We start from the raw sequence: 15,551 nt of genomic DNA, 5'->3' as shown, positions 1-15,551 counted from the left end.
CGTCTCAGCTGGCCTTACATTCATCCCTGGCATTTTTTTACCTGTACCTGGGCTAAATACTGTTCTATTAAATATTATAACGGTCTCTCCGGACACCGTCTCAGCTGGCCTTACATTCATCCCTGGCATTTTTTACCTGTACCTGGGCTAAATACTGTTCTATTAAATATTATAACGGTCTCTCCGGACACCATCTCAGCTGGCCTACTTTAGAAGAAGATTTGGTTTAAGAAGTAGATTATTGAATTCTCTCGAGCGATACAAACACCTAAAAGATGAGATGGGCGAGTTAGAAACGAAATATAAATGGTTGGGCATTGAATTCAGCATTGATAATTGTGGAGTTTCAGCTGATCATAGAATGCACAATGAATACAGTAAGGAATGGAACACACACTTTTAACACAAGAATGACACATGCTTTGACAATATACACAAAGTCCAGTTATAAGACATATTCTCCATTTCCACGAGACTCTGCATGGAGTGATAATAAATCATATTTATCTAACTGGCAAAATGCACACATTGTTATGCAATTCTTTCCTTCATTTCACAACCAGATATCATTTTGTCTTTCTTCCAAAACTTTTTCATTTTGATTCTTTATTCTCTAATTTTTGTGTTTGTTTTTTGACTTGTTCTTAATATCCAGGCCAAACCATCTTTGGCATCCCTATTTCCAGACCGCACATCTACAGAAAGCATATCTATAGACCATCATATAGTCTACACACTTCTCCTGTTTGCCTTTATCCATGTGTCCAACAACCCTCCAAGCTTTCACTCATGGCTCCTCTATATCGGAAAAAATCACAGACATATTCTGCAGGACAGCAGAATTTGTGGTCCTTCTACAAACCTTCAAAGAAACCCTGCCCTAAGAGACCTTGCAAACCATCTGCATACAAAACACTAATGTACAGCATGTATCTGCCACAAAATAACCCATTGGACAAAAAGCTGGAGAATGTAAACACTGTAGAATAAGAGAACAAACAAAGATGAACCGGTAAGTCCTACGGGAAAAAAAAGCTTGTTTATTTTCATTTAAGTGATACAGGAGTGACAATGACAATATTTAGACTAAATTGAAAAAGCTGAAGGTGGGCAAGTTGTATTGTCTGGAAAACGTGATGTATTGACTTATAGGCGTCCCTTCTCCTCGTTAAAAAGATAGGCAAGCCTTTTCCTCCCGTGACTGGATAACCTTTAAACTTTTCCTATGACAAAAAAACTTAACAAATGTAACACGTTTGGCTTGATTGCTCTTATTACAATTTTTTTGAATACTTTCTCTTTTTCTCAAAGTTCATATTTCCTAATTTGTTAAATTGCTAAGAAATACTAACAAGACTAACCTAAACTCTTACTTTGCACGCCCACATAGACACTGGTGCCATCAGACACACACCCTGGGACACTGAGGGAAAGGTATCTGGACCTGGGACTGAAGACATGGGTGGACCCAGTAGGGGAGGAATCACAGATGTTCTGTCCAACATTTTATCGAAATTCTGGCCAAGATGGTTTTAGTAAGTTATAAAATTCTGTTGTATTTTCTCGTAATACAGATGTAGAATGTAACATTGAAGGGAAACTGTAGGCACTGTAACTCCATCTAATTAAAGTGCTCGTAGTTTTTGGAACCTGGGTGTGTTAAACCATTTGTTAAGGTTTTAATGGTAAAGGAGAGTGCTCCTGCTTGGAATATTGAGGAAGCATGAGCCTTAGAAGTACTGGGCAACTGTGATTGGCTGAGTATGTCACCTGGCTACTTTCAGCCTATCACAGTGTTCATTGCTGGTATGAATCAGTGTGGCTAGAAGGAAGTGTGTAATCTCTGCCATAGCCACGTCTCCAGTATTGGAGGTGCTAAGGGAAGCCAGGGTCCCTCATTCAGTGTTAAACTGCTTGAAAATCTTACGCTTAAGACTCCAGACACTATAACCACTTCAATGAGATGGAATGGTTAAACACTGAATGGAGGGACAGCGTCAGGGGACTCCAGACACTATAACCACTTCAATGAGATGAAATGGTTAAACGCTGAATGGAGGGACAGCGTCAGGGGACTCCAGACACTATAACCACTTCAATGAGATGAAATGGTTAAACGCTGAATGGAGGGACAGCGTCAGGGGACTCCAGGCACTATAACTACTTAAATGAGATGAAATGGTTAAACGCTGAATGGAGGGACAGCGTCAGGGGACTCCAGACACTATAACCACTTCAATGAGATGGAATGGTTAAACGCTGAATGGAGGGAGAGCGTCAGAGGACTCCAGATACTATAACCACTTCAATGAGATGGAATGGTTAAACGCTGAATGGAGGGACAGCGTCAGGGGACGCCAGACACTATAAACACTTCAATGAGATGGAATGGTTTAACACTGAATGGAGAGACAGCGCAAGGAGACTCTAGGACTATGTAGCCTTTATAGCGACTAGCCCAATCATTAATTTTGTATTACAAGAAGCAGCCACTTACTGCTCATTGTTTAATAGATACCACCTGGGTTTGTAGTCCCTGCGCTTGATACAGGGCCATTTAGACTTTGGTAATTAACCCTGCTGGTGCATCTTTCTGTAAGGGGGCGGCCATCTTTACGTCATCATTCACTTGCTAAAACTATGCACATTTTAAAAGGATGAACCATTAACAAAGCGCATTATTGAGAGGTCCATCAAATCACTATTCAAGGGGACACTATAGGCACCCAGACCGCTTTGTCTTATGTAAGTGGTTTTGGTGCAGTGTCCCTGTGCCCTTAACCCCGCTGTAGCGGAACGCAGTAAGCCTGTCCTGCAATATGCCTGTGTGACTATATTCGTTATAATTTTGCCTGTGTTGAATTGCTATTCGTCTATTTAAAGTGTGAATTGTATGTTATTCGGTAGTTTCCATCCGTACTATATGCTTATGGAAACTACCGAACGGAGGGACCACCCCGGAGAGAAGTGTGCCAGCAATTAAGGTTCACATTCTTTCCAAACCGCAAGTTAACCGGCTCATTAACATTGTATCTGGGTGGCCGCCATTCGGCATGCGCACACGTGGCGGCGGCCATCTTACGCATGAAAATCTCAGCGGTGTTTGGTCGTCGAGTGTCTGGAACTCAAATCGGACACTCAAACAACCAAACACCGCTGAGACCTCCAGAGCTCCGTAACTGCCGAACGGAGAGACCTAACGAATCCCCATTCGGTAGTAACAAAGTACCGAATGAGGGAATCCCTATCTAGGTGAATTAAAGTATGGATGGCAATTATAAATGTCTGTTTTAACTGCCGAACGGAGACCGACAGCAGGGCCCATTCTCATGGAACCCTTTTCGGATACCAACTCGTGTGCGGTCGGTCAAACTTCACCTTCCTGTAACTACCGAACCACTGGTCCGATCTGGGTGAATTTTGGATATTATATTCACCCAGATCACGGCTACCTAGCGGTACCCTAATATTAAGGATATGTGATGGTTTAGGGGTACATCCAAGTTTGGGGTAAAGTACTGTACAAGTTAAGGGGATTATGACTCACTCTGAGGGGAGGAGATGTGTCGGAGGTAACAAGCACTGTATTGGTTACTGTCATAATTACTGTAGTTCCCTCCCTTGCATGGGAGCAGGCTTTATAAGAAACCTTGGAATAAACGATTGTCAGTTCTACTCCTGAAACTGTGTGTCGTCCAGTTATTGGGAGTGCTGTGGGGATATTGCTGTACCTCTTTACCTGCTGGAAACTCTGCTGTGGATTTACTAATGACTTGTTCCTGAGCCTTCCTTGGATCTAAAGTGGAGAATAGCTGTGAGAAATCAGCTCTCCGCTACATTGGTTGGCAGCGCTGGGATCCAGACTCACAGAGGAACAAGGATTAATGGAGATTGACCTTTCTACGCTAAAGAGAACCACATTGAAAGACCTTCTGGAAGCGAAAGGTGTTTCTGCCAGCAGCAAATCCAAAGCAACGCTTATCACCGAAGTAATGGCAGAGTACAGAGCAGAAGAGGTCCAGGCCACGGAACAAAGACCTGAAACAGAACAGGAGGAGTTCCAAAGGCATTTACAATTCAGACTGGCCTTTTATGGGGAAAACCCACCAACAGAGATCATCTCTAAAACAATGACAGAGGTGCAAGAGTTTGTGATGAGAAACAGGAGACCACAAACACCGGAAAGAAGTGCAGCAGGAGCTGTGACACAAGAGGGTAAGCCCAAAATTCCCTATCAAGCTTTTAAAACGTATGTGGAAGCAGAGGAGGATATAGATGCCTTCCTCCAAGACTTTGAGAGACTGTGTACGCTGCATAACATACCAAGGGAAGAGTGGGTACCCATATTAGCAGGACGGCTGTCAGGAAGGGCAGCTGAAGCTTACCGCACTGTGCCTGATATTGAAATTAGGAACTATAGCCGGGTAAAAGAGATTATCCTGGCCCGGTATGCAATAACACCAGAGGCATACCGGAGGCGCTTCAGGGAATTGAAAAAGGCGGACAAAGATTCGCACGCAGAGTGGGCTTGCCGACTAGAAAGGGCAGCTCTTGGGTGGATGCAGTCGAGTAAAGCGCGGTCCATGGAGGACTAGTTACAAATGCTGCTGTTGGAGCAGTTTTATGAGGGGATATCCTCAGAACTACAGGAATGGGTGAGGGATCGTAACCCCACCACCCTCACCGAGGCTGCCAAAAAGGCAGATGATTTTATGGACGCTCGCAGACAAACCAAGGCAGTGAGTACCAAACCTGCCATGCGGCCACTAGGGGGGAATTCCTTCTCTCCTAACCCTCAACCCCCACCAAGACAACTTCCTCCACCAGCACCAGCAGCAGCGCAGCAGAGATACCGCACACCTGCTTCTGTGCAATGCCACCGATGCCAGAAGTGGGGACATTTCCAACGAGATTGTCCGCAGTCTAGAGACCGCACCACCTGGATCCGACCAGGGCCTCCACCACCACCACTGAGAGCAGCAGCGCATCACTACCAGGACGAGGTACCACTTCCCTACAGCTCTGCTGTTCCAGTCACGACTGTGGAACAGTGGGAAGTGCTACATGAGGCCAACCCCTTACAAGCACAGGCGGATAATCGACAGCACCATAGGCAGACCGTGTATCTGGAAGGGAAGCCTATGCAGGGGCTCAGAGACTCGGGAGCCACCATCACCCTGGTGCAAAGTCATTTGGTTTCTGACAAAGCCAAACTGAATAAGACTGTGGCTGTCAGGGTTGCAGGGGGAGCCGTGTATCGGCTAGACACAGCCAGGGTGCACTTGCATTGGGGTGCGGGGTTCGGGAATGTGGAAGTGGGACTAATGCCGCAATTACCTGCTGAGGTGGTCCTAGGGAATGATCTGGGCAAACTCACCTCCGCATTTGAACCACAAACTACTGAGGAAGCACACCCAGTAGTCACCAGGCAACAGGCCCGCACCCAACACAACAACGCACTGCCGGAGGTCCAGGTAAGAGATTCCTCCCCTTCCCTAGACTGTATCCCTTGGGCCCCTCCTGACGAGTTTGTAGCCGAGGTGATCACTGACCCTACCTTACAGGTATACCGAGACAAGGTCACCTCTATCCAACCGGGGGCGGAGGGGGAAAGTTTGTATGGGACCGACAGTTATTATACCGGGAAACGAGTAAACAGATAGCTGGGTCAGACCCCATTGCTACAAGACAGCTGGTGGTACCTCAGAGGTACCGAACCGAATTACTCCGGATAGCGCACGATATTCCGCTATCCGGACATTTGGGGGTCAGCCGTACCAGATATCGGCTGACCCAAAGTTTCTTCTGGCCAGGGATTAGCCAGGAGGTGCGCAGGTATTGTAATACCTGCGATACGTGCCAGAGGGTGGGAAAGAGGGGGGATAAGCATAAGGCGAAGCTGCACCCCCTACCCATAATTGAGGAACCCTTTCATAGGGTTGCCGTAGATATTGTAGGCCCCTTCCGGAAGCCTAGCCCATCGGGCAAACGGTACATTTTGACCGTAGTGGACTACGCCACTCGCTACCCCGAGGCGGTAGCCTTAACTAATATACATGCAGAGACGGTGGCTGAGGCGCTGATGCAGATTTTCTCCCGGATGGGGTTACCCAGGGAGATCATCTCGGATCAGGGCACTCAGTTCACGGCAGAGGTCACCCAACAGCTCTGGAAGTTCTGTAAAATTAAGCCCATAATTAGTGCTCCGTACCACCCCCAGACTAATGGGCTCTGCGAACGGTTCAATGGCACCTTAAAACAGATGCTCCGAACCTTCGCAGAGACTCACCGAGACTGGGAAAAATTCCTGCCGCACTTACTGTTTGCTTACAGGGAGGTGCCGCAGGAATCTACGGGATTTTCCCCCTTTGAACTACTATTCGGGAGGAGAGTAAGGGGACCCCTGGACTTGATTAGAGAACACTGGGAGGGAGACCGTAGCGCTGACGGCACCCCTATTGTACCATATGTGTTGGCCCTCCGAGATCGCCTGGAAGCACTCACAAAGACGGTAAAGGAAAACCTACAGGCAGCTCAGACGCGTCAGCGCACCTGGTACGATAGAGGCGCCAGGGACCGCAGCTTTCAGGTCGGACAGAAAGTTTTAATTTTAAAACCTGTCCGACACGATAAGCTACAGGCCGCCTGGCAAGGCCCTTATAAAGTGGTAGAACAACGATGTGACACCACTTATATAATTGGCCACTGCGCAGGGAATGGGGGGCGACGCATGATCCATGTGAACATGCTGAAGCCTTACCAGGAACGTTCAGAGGAGGTGACAGCTATCTGCGCCCCCACCTCTGAAGAAGGCGACAGCCTACCCCTCCCCGATCTGTTAGAGGACGGACAGCTGGCTGGGGATTTAGGAGCAGTTGTACTGGGGGATCGGTTGAGCCAACAGGAGCGTATCGAGGTACAACAACTACTGCAAGAAAAGCAGGAGACCTTTTCTAATGTACCTGGATACACCCCTCTGACTACCCACCGAGTAGAAACCCCTGGTCAACTTCCCATGCGCCAGACCCCGTACCGCATCCCTGAAGCGGTACGGGAGAATATGCGCAAAGAGATTGAGGAGATGATACAGTTAGGAGTAATTGAGCCCTCAGATAGCCCCTGGGCCTCTCCAGTGGTCCTCGTACCAAAGCGGGACGGCACGACCCGCTTTTGCGTGGACTACAGGAGATTGAATGAGAAGACCGTATCCGACGCATACCCGATGCCTAGGATAGATGAGTTACTGGACCGGATGGCCAGGGGTCAATACCTTACCACTATTGATTTGTGTAAAGGGTATTGGCAGATTCCCTTGGCCCCGGACGCCATCCCTAAGTCCGCCTTTGTCACCCCATTCGGCCTGTACCAATTTAAGGTCATGCCGTTTGGGATGAAAAACGCGTCGGCTACCTTCCAGCGGATGGTGGACCGCCTCCTAGATGGGTTCCAAGACTATACCTGCGCATATCTCGATGATATTGCCATATTTAGCGATACCTGGCAGGAACACTTGGCCCATATAGGAGCGGTTCTAGACAGGATCAGGGAGGCTGGTTTGACCCTAAAACCAGCAAAATGTAGCATTGGGATGGCCGAGGTACAGTACCTGGGCCACAGAGTGGGCTGTGGTAAGCAAAAGCCGGAACCAGCCAAAGTAGAGGCAGTATCACAGTGGCCTACCCCGAAAACTAAAACCCAGGTGTTAGCCTTCCTAGGGACAGCAGGGTATTACCGGAAGTTTGTGCCCAATTATAGTGCCCTGGCCAAACCCCTCACTGACCTGACACGTAAAAACCTTCCCCGCCAAGTAACCTGGACCCCGGAGTGTGAGCAGGCATTCCAACACTTGAAAGATGCACTTGTTAATGCCCCTGTCTTGGCCGCTCCCAATCCAACTAAACGTTTTCTTGTTCACACAGACGCTTCTATGTTTGGATTGGGGGCAGTACTGAGCCAAGTCGGGGCCGATGGCGGAGAACATCCAGTGGCTTACATCAGTCGCAAACTTTTACCCCGGGAAGTAAGCTACGCCGCCATCGAGAAGGAATGCCTGGCTGTGGTGTGGGCCTTGAAGAAATTGCAACCCTATTTGTATGGACAGGCTTTTTCTTTGCTCACGGATCACAACCCATTAGTCTGGCTGAACATGGTTGCCAGGGAACAATGCCAGGCTGCTGCGCTGGAGTTTGGCGCTGCAGCCCTTTGACTTTAACATTCAATACCGCCCGGGTAAGCAAAATGGAAACGCCGACGGGTTGTCACGACAAACTGATCTGGAGAAATGATCCGTGAGCACCCCGGTCATCCCCAAGCCGATCCATGTGGGATCAGACTGTGTATGCCGGCTTGTGGGCAAGGGGGAGCAGTGTAGCGGAATGCAGTAAGCCTGTCCTGCAATATGCCTGTGTGACTATATTCGTTATAATTTTGCCTGTGTTGAATTGCTATTCGTCTATTTAAAGTGTGAATTGTATGTTATTCGGTAGTTTCCATCCGTACTATATGCTTATGGAAACTACCGAACGGAGGGACCACCCCGGAGAGAAGTGTGCCAGCAATTAAGGTTCACATTCTTTCCAAACCGCAAGTTAACCGGCTCATTAACATTGTATCTGGGTGGCCGCCATTCGGCATGCGTACACGTGGCGGCGGCCATCTTACGCATGAAAATCTCAGCGGTGTTTGGTCGTCGAGTGTCTGGAACTCAAATCGGACACTCAAACAACCAAACACCGCTGAGACCTCCAGAGCTCCGTAACTGCCGAACGGAGAGACCTAACGAATCCCCATTCGGTAGTAACAAAGTACCGAATGAGGGAATCACTATCTAGGTGAATTAAAGTATGGATGGCAATTATAAATGTCTGTTTTAACTGCCGAACGGAGACCGACCGCAGGGCCCATTCTCATGGAACCCTTTTCGGATACCAACTCGTGTGCGGTCGGTCAAACTTCACCTTCCTGTAACTACCGAACCACTGGTCCGATCTGGGTGAATTTTGGATATTATATTCACCCAGATCACGGCTACCTAGCGGTACCCTAATATTAAGGATATGTGATGGTTTAGGGGTACATCCAAGTTTGGGGTAAAGTACTGTACAAGTTAAGGGGATTATGACTCACTCTGAGGGGAGGAGATGTGTCGGAGGTAACAAGCACTGTATTGGTTACTGTCATAATTACTGTAGTTCCCTCCCTTGCATGGGAGCAGGCTTTATAAGAAACCTTGGAATAAACGATTGTCAGTTCTACTCCTGAAACTGTGTGTCGTCCAGTTATTGGGAGTGCTGTGGGGATATTGCTGTACCTCTTTACCTGCTGGAAACTCTGCTGTGGATTTACTAATGACTTGTTCCTGAGCCTTCCTTGGATCTAAAGTGGAGAATAGCTGTGAGAAATCAGCTCTCCGCTACACCCGCAATGTAAAACATTGCTGTTTCCGAGAAACGGGTTACTCATGGGGGGAACATAGAAACATAGAAACATAGAAACATAGAATGTGACGGCAGATAAGAACCATTCGGCCCATCTAGTCTGCCCAGTTTTCTAAATACTTTCATTAGTCCCTGGCCTTATCTTATAGTTAGGATAGCCTTATGCCTATCCCACGCATGCTTAAACTCCTTTACTGTGTTAACCTCTACCACTTCAGCTGGAAGGCTATTCCATGCATCCACTACCCTCTCAGTAAAGTAATACTTCCTGATATTATTTTTAAACCTTTGTCCCTCTAATTTAAGACTATGTCCTCTTGTTGTGGTAGTTTTTCTTCTTTTAAATATAGTCTCCTCCTTTACTGTGTTGATTCCCTTTATGTATTTAAATGTTTCTATCATATCCCCCCTGTCTCGTCTTTCCTCCAAGCTATACATGTTAAGATCCTTTAACCTTTCCTGGTAAGTTTTATCCTGCAATCCATGAACCAGTTTAGTAGCCCTTCTTTGAACTCTCTCTAAGGTATCAATATCCTTCTGAAGATAGGGTCTCCAGTACTGTGTACAGTACTCCAAGTGAGGTCTCACCAGTGTTCTGTACAATGGCATGAGCACTTCCCTCTTTCTACTGCTAATACCTCTCCCTATACAACCAAGCATTCTGCTAGCATTTCCTGCTGCTCTATTACATTGTCTGCCTACCTTTAAGTCATCAGAAATAATCACCCCTAAATCCCTTTCCTCAGATGTTGAGGTTAGGACTCTATCAAATATTTTGTACTCTACCCTTGGGTTTTTACGTCCAAGATGCATTATCTTGCACTTATCCACATTAAATGTCAGTTGCCACAACTCTGACCATTTTTCTAGTTTACCTAAATCATTTTCCATTTGGCTTATCCCTCCTGGAACATCAACCCTGTTACATATCTTAGTATCATCCGCAAAAAGACACACCTTACCATCAAGACCTTCTGCAATATCACTAATAAAAATATTAAAGAGAATGGGTCCAAGTACAGATCCCTGAGGTACCCCACTGGTGACAAGCCCAAGCTTCGAATATACTCCATTGACTACAACCCTCTGTTGCCTGTCACTCAGCCACTGCCTTACCCATTCAACAATATTGGAATCCAAACTCAAAGATTGTAGTTTATTGATAAGCCTTCTATGTGCAACAGTGTCAAAAGCCTTACTGAAATCTAGGTAAGCAATGTCTACTGCACCACCCTGATCTATAATTTTAGTTACCCAATCAAAAAAATCAATAAGATTAGTTTGGCATGATCTCCCTGAAGTAAACCCATGTTGTCTCTGGTCTTGAAATCCATGTGTTTTTAGATGTTCAACAATCCTATCCTTTAACATGGTTTCCATCACTTTCCCCACTACTGAAGTAAGGCTTACTGGCCTATAGTTGCCCGACTCCTCCCTATTACCTTTCTTGTGAATGGGCACAACATTCGCTAACTTCCAATCTTCTGGGACTACTCCTGTTATCAATGATTGGTTAAATAAATCTGTTAATGGTTTTGCTAGTACACCACTAAGCTCTTTTAATAGCTTTGGGTGTATTCCATCAGGTCCCATTGACTTATTTGTCTTTACTTTTGACAGTTGAAATAGAACCTCTTCCTCTGTAAACTCACGTGTAATAAATGACTCATTTATCCTTTTTCTTAACTGAGGTCCCTTTCCTTCATTTTCATCTGTAAATACCGAACAAAAATATTCATTGAGGCAGTCAGCTAGACCTTTATCCTCATCTACATACCTTCCTTCTTTTGTTTTTAATCTAACTAATCCTTGTTTTACTTTTCTTTTCTCATTTATGTATCTAAAAAAAGTTTTGTCCCCCTTTTTTACTGACTGTGCTATTTTCTCTTCTGTGTGGGATTTGGAAGCTCTTATAACTTGCTTAGCCTCTTTCTGCCTAATCTTATAGGTCATTCTGTCTTCCTCACTCTGGGTTTTTTTATAATTACTAAATGCTAACTTTTTGTTTTTTACTATTTTGGCCACATCTGCGGAGTACCACAGTGGTTTCTTGAATTTTTTGCTTTTACTGACAAGCCTAATGCAATTTTCTGTTGCCTTCAGTAGTGCAACTTTTAAATAATCCCATTTCTTTTGGACTCCATATAAATTGCTCCAGTCTGATAATGACTCCTTTACACATATTCTAATTTTAGAAAAGTCTGTTTTTCTAAAGTCTAAAACTTTTGTTTTTGTGTGGTGTGACTCAGTCACTGTTCTTATATTAAACCACACTGACTGATGATCACTGGATCCTAAACTTTCACCTACAGTAATATCTGATACCAAATCTCCATTTGTTAACACTAAATCTAGTATGGCCTCTTTACGAGTTGGCTCCTCAACGACTTGTTTTAGAGACAATCCCAGTAGGGAGTTTAGAATATGTGTGCTCCTGGCACAAGTAGCTATTTTTGTTTTCCAATTCACTATAGTAATAGTCTGTTTTGTATTGCTAACACTAACGTGTCCCTCTAATGATAAGCACGGACTCTTTGTTGCCTGGGTTGACTTGCTTAGACAGGCAGGGCTTTTGACTTCAGAATTTAAAGCAGGACTTTCAGAATCTGCCCAGATGATGGTCTGCAGCTCACAGAATTATTTGAAAGCAATAGTTGGACAGGGAACCATGGGATTCGTAGTTCAGAAACATCTTTGGTGGGCCGAGTTTGAGATGCCTGCCAAATAGCTAAAACATAGGTGTTTCAGCACATATGCAATCATTATGAGCTTATAGTACACAATAGAGTCTGTATGTGCTAAAACTGACTCCTTTCTGAGCATTTGTTACTTGTGCATCACTACTTTGCAGTTGTATAAATAGATTTGTGAAATTCTAAACCAAAACAGCCTTTTTTCTCTATGCTTCTTCAAACTAGCGGCTCCTTAGCTGTTAGCCTGTCAGTTTATAGGTAGGTTGCATGTTGTGGCCTATCAGCATGAAGCTACAATTCTCTATGAGAACCATCACTTTAAAATCGCACTCTCATGTTTTTTTGTCTTTTTATTTTCTATTCCTTATGCTCCCCTGTGTTTTAATTATACCCCCTCCACTGCCACTTTGCTTTATTTATGTTTAAGAGATTTGAATTTCTATTTATTACATTTTTCACATCTTAAAAATAAATATTTGTTAAATATAGGGATGAGTATACAAAATATTAAATATTCTGAGAAGTGTTAGTTCCCCTTTACAGATGAGTAGATAAGGTGTGTCTTGGCCTCCTATCACACTCAATCCCGTAGAGTAGTCATCGTAATAAGTAACTTATTGATCCCAAATTTATACCCACATACCAGACCCAGATAGCTGATATTTGGAGAACCCGCGGCAACACTCCTTTATTTTCTAATGTGTCTAAAAACCAGTGAAAAGCATGCAATAACTTACCAATCTATTATTTCTAAAAGATCAGTGAGATTTACTGATCTGACTCTCTGTATAAAAACTAGCATAACTTGACAGATAAAGTGTAATAGATCGCCTATCGTAAAGCTTGTACACGGATATAAAACACGCCGATGTAAGAGGAAATCCGCTGGGTAATATAGAAATAGAAACTGCAACACTTTTTGATGTTTACAGCGTTTAAAAAAAGGAACAGGTAAAAATAGCTGTAATTATCAGTAAATGTTATTATAGGTCTGTAATTGTCGGTATATGTTATTATAGGTCTATGATTATCAGTAAATGTTATTATAGGGCTATGATTATCAGTAAATGTTATTATAGGTCTATGATTATCAGTAAATGTTATTACAGGGCTGTAATTGTCGGTTTATGTTATTATAGGTCTATGATTATCAGTAAATGTTATTATAGGGCTATGATTATCAGTAAATGTTATTATAGGTCTATGATTATCAGTAAATGTTATTACAGGGCTGTAATTGTCGGTTTATATTATTATAGGTCTATGATTATCAGTAAATGTTATTACAGGGCTGTAATTATCAGTAAATGTTATTATAGGGCTGTAATTGTCGGTATATGTTATTATAGGGCTGTAATTATCAGTAAATGTTATTATAGGTCTATGATTATCAGTAAATGTTATTATAGGGCTGTAATTGTCGGTGTATGTTACTATAGGGCTGTAATTGTCGGTATATGTTATTATAGGTCTATGATTATCAGTAAATGTAATTATAGGGCTGTAATTGTCGGTATATGTTATTATAGGGCTGTAATTATCAGTAAATGTTATTATAGGGCTGTAATTGTCGGTATATGTTATTATAGGTCTATGATTGTCGGTATATGTTATTATAGGTCTATGATTGTCGGTATATGTTATTATAGGTCTATGATTGTCGGTATATGTTATTATAGGTCTATGATTATCAGTAAATGTTATTATAGGGCTGTAATTATCAGTAAATGTTATTATAGGTCTATGATTATCAGTAAATGTTATTATAGGGCTGTAATTGTCGGTGTATGTTACTATAGGGCTGTAATTGTCGGTATATGTTATTATAGGTCTATGATTATCAGTAAATGTAATTATAGGGCTGTAATTGTCGGTATATGTTATTATAGGGCTGTAATTATCAGTAAATGTTATTATAGGGCTGTAATTGTCGGTATATGTTATTATAGGTCTATGATTGTCGGTATATGTTATTATAGGTCTATGGTTATCAGTAAATGTTATTATAGGTCTATGATTATTAGTAAATGTTATTGTAGGGCTGTAATTGTCAGTTTATGTTATTATAGGGCTGTAATTGTCGGTATATGTTATTATAGGTCTATGATTATTAGTAAATGTTATTGTAGGGCTGTAATTGTGGGTATATGTTATTATAGGTCTATGATTATCAGTAAATGTTATTATAGGTCTATGATTATCAGTAAATGTTATTATAGGTCTATGATTGTCGGTATATGTTATTATAGGTCTATGATTATCAGTAAATGTTATTATAGGTCTATGATTATCAGTAAATGTTATTATAGGTCTATGATTGTCGGTATATGTTATTATAGGTCTATGATTATCAGTAAATGTTATTATAGGTCTATGATTATCAGTAAATGTTATTATAGGTCTATGATTGTCGGTATATGTTATTATAGGTCTATGATTATCAGTAAATGTTATTATAGGTCTATGATTGTCGGTATATGTTATTATAGGTCTATGATTGTCGGTATATGTTATTATAGGTCTATGATTGTCGGTATATGTTATTATAGGTCTATGATTATCAGTAAATGTTATTATAGGTCTATGATTGTCGGTATATGTTATTATAGGTCTATGATTGTCGGTATATGTTATTATAGGTCTATGATTGTCGGTATATGTTATTATAGGTCTATGATTATCAGTAAATGTTATTGTAGGGCTGTAATTGTCGGTTTATGTTATTATAGGTCTATGATTATCAGTAAATGTTATTATAGGTCTATGATTGTTGGTATATGTTATTATAGGGCTGTAATTGTCGGTATATGTTATTATAGGTCTATGATTATCAGTAAATGTTATTGTAGGGCTGTAATTGTTGGTATATCCTATTTTATATAATAATCACATTTCTCTCTTTTTTCAGGCTGTTTAAAGAAGCTAATTTGTTCCCATTGTGTTCACCTCTACCTCCTAGTTCGCCCAGTGGGATTACAAAGTGACTCTGTGGGACATTTGTGGACTACCTGACTATAGTTAAATTATTTACCATTACTACCAATGCCAGTGATACAATATGAAGCAGAGTAAATCTTCTAATCGGCGGGAAATTTAAATGGCAATAGAATAAAGCATTGCAAATCCCACTATTTATCCTTGATATCAATATGTTGTGGTTATTTCATAGAATCAGATTATTTTTATTTGTTAATTGGCTGATATATATAATGGTGTGATTAGTGGCAGACCCAATGGTTGGAGATGTCACGAATGCCCAGTAAATATGTGGTAATGCTATTAACCTGTGCAATCAAATCCATTTAAAAAAATACAGAAATTGTTATGGGACAAAATACTTATTGGGGGATAGAATAAGGTTCAGGGTGGGTTGTGGGATAGAATAAGGTTCGGGGGGTTGAGGGATAGAGTAAGTTTCGGG

At 42.6% G+C, this 15,551-nt stretch overlaps 1 protein-coding gene across 3 annotated transcripts in view; it reads left to right on the top strand.

Moving 5' to 3' along the window:
- The window catches only part of LOC134614079 (peptidase inhibitor 16-like), a 254,845-nt gene extending 239,734 nt beyond the window's left edge, over positions 1-15,111 (top strand). For all 3 annotated transcript variants that reach the window (XM_063457496.1, XM_063457495.1, XM_063457494.1), the window contains exons 7-8: positions 656-1,012; positions 15,039-15,111. In XM_063457496.1, the coding sequence (XP_063313566.1) occupies positions 656-990 (335 nt within the window). In that variant the 3' untranslated portion in view covers positions 991-1,012; positions 15,039-15,111. The remainder of the gene's footprint in view (positions 1-655; positions 1,013-15,038) is intronic.
- The last annotated feature ends 440 nt before the right edge of the window (positions 15,112-15,551 follow it).

The sequence above is a fragment of the Pelobates fuscus genome, chromosome 6, assembly GCF_036172605.1.
Source record: "Pelobates fuscus isolate aPelFus1 chromosome 6, aPelFus1.pri, whole genome shotgun sequence".
NCBI lineage: Eukaryota > Metazoa > Chordata > Amphibia > Anura > Pelobatidae > Pelobates > Pelobates fuscus.
This window is presented reverse-complemented; position numbering and strand designations above follow the sequence as displayed.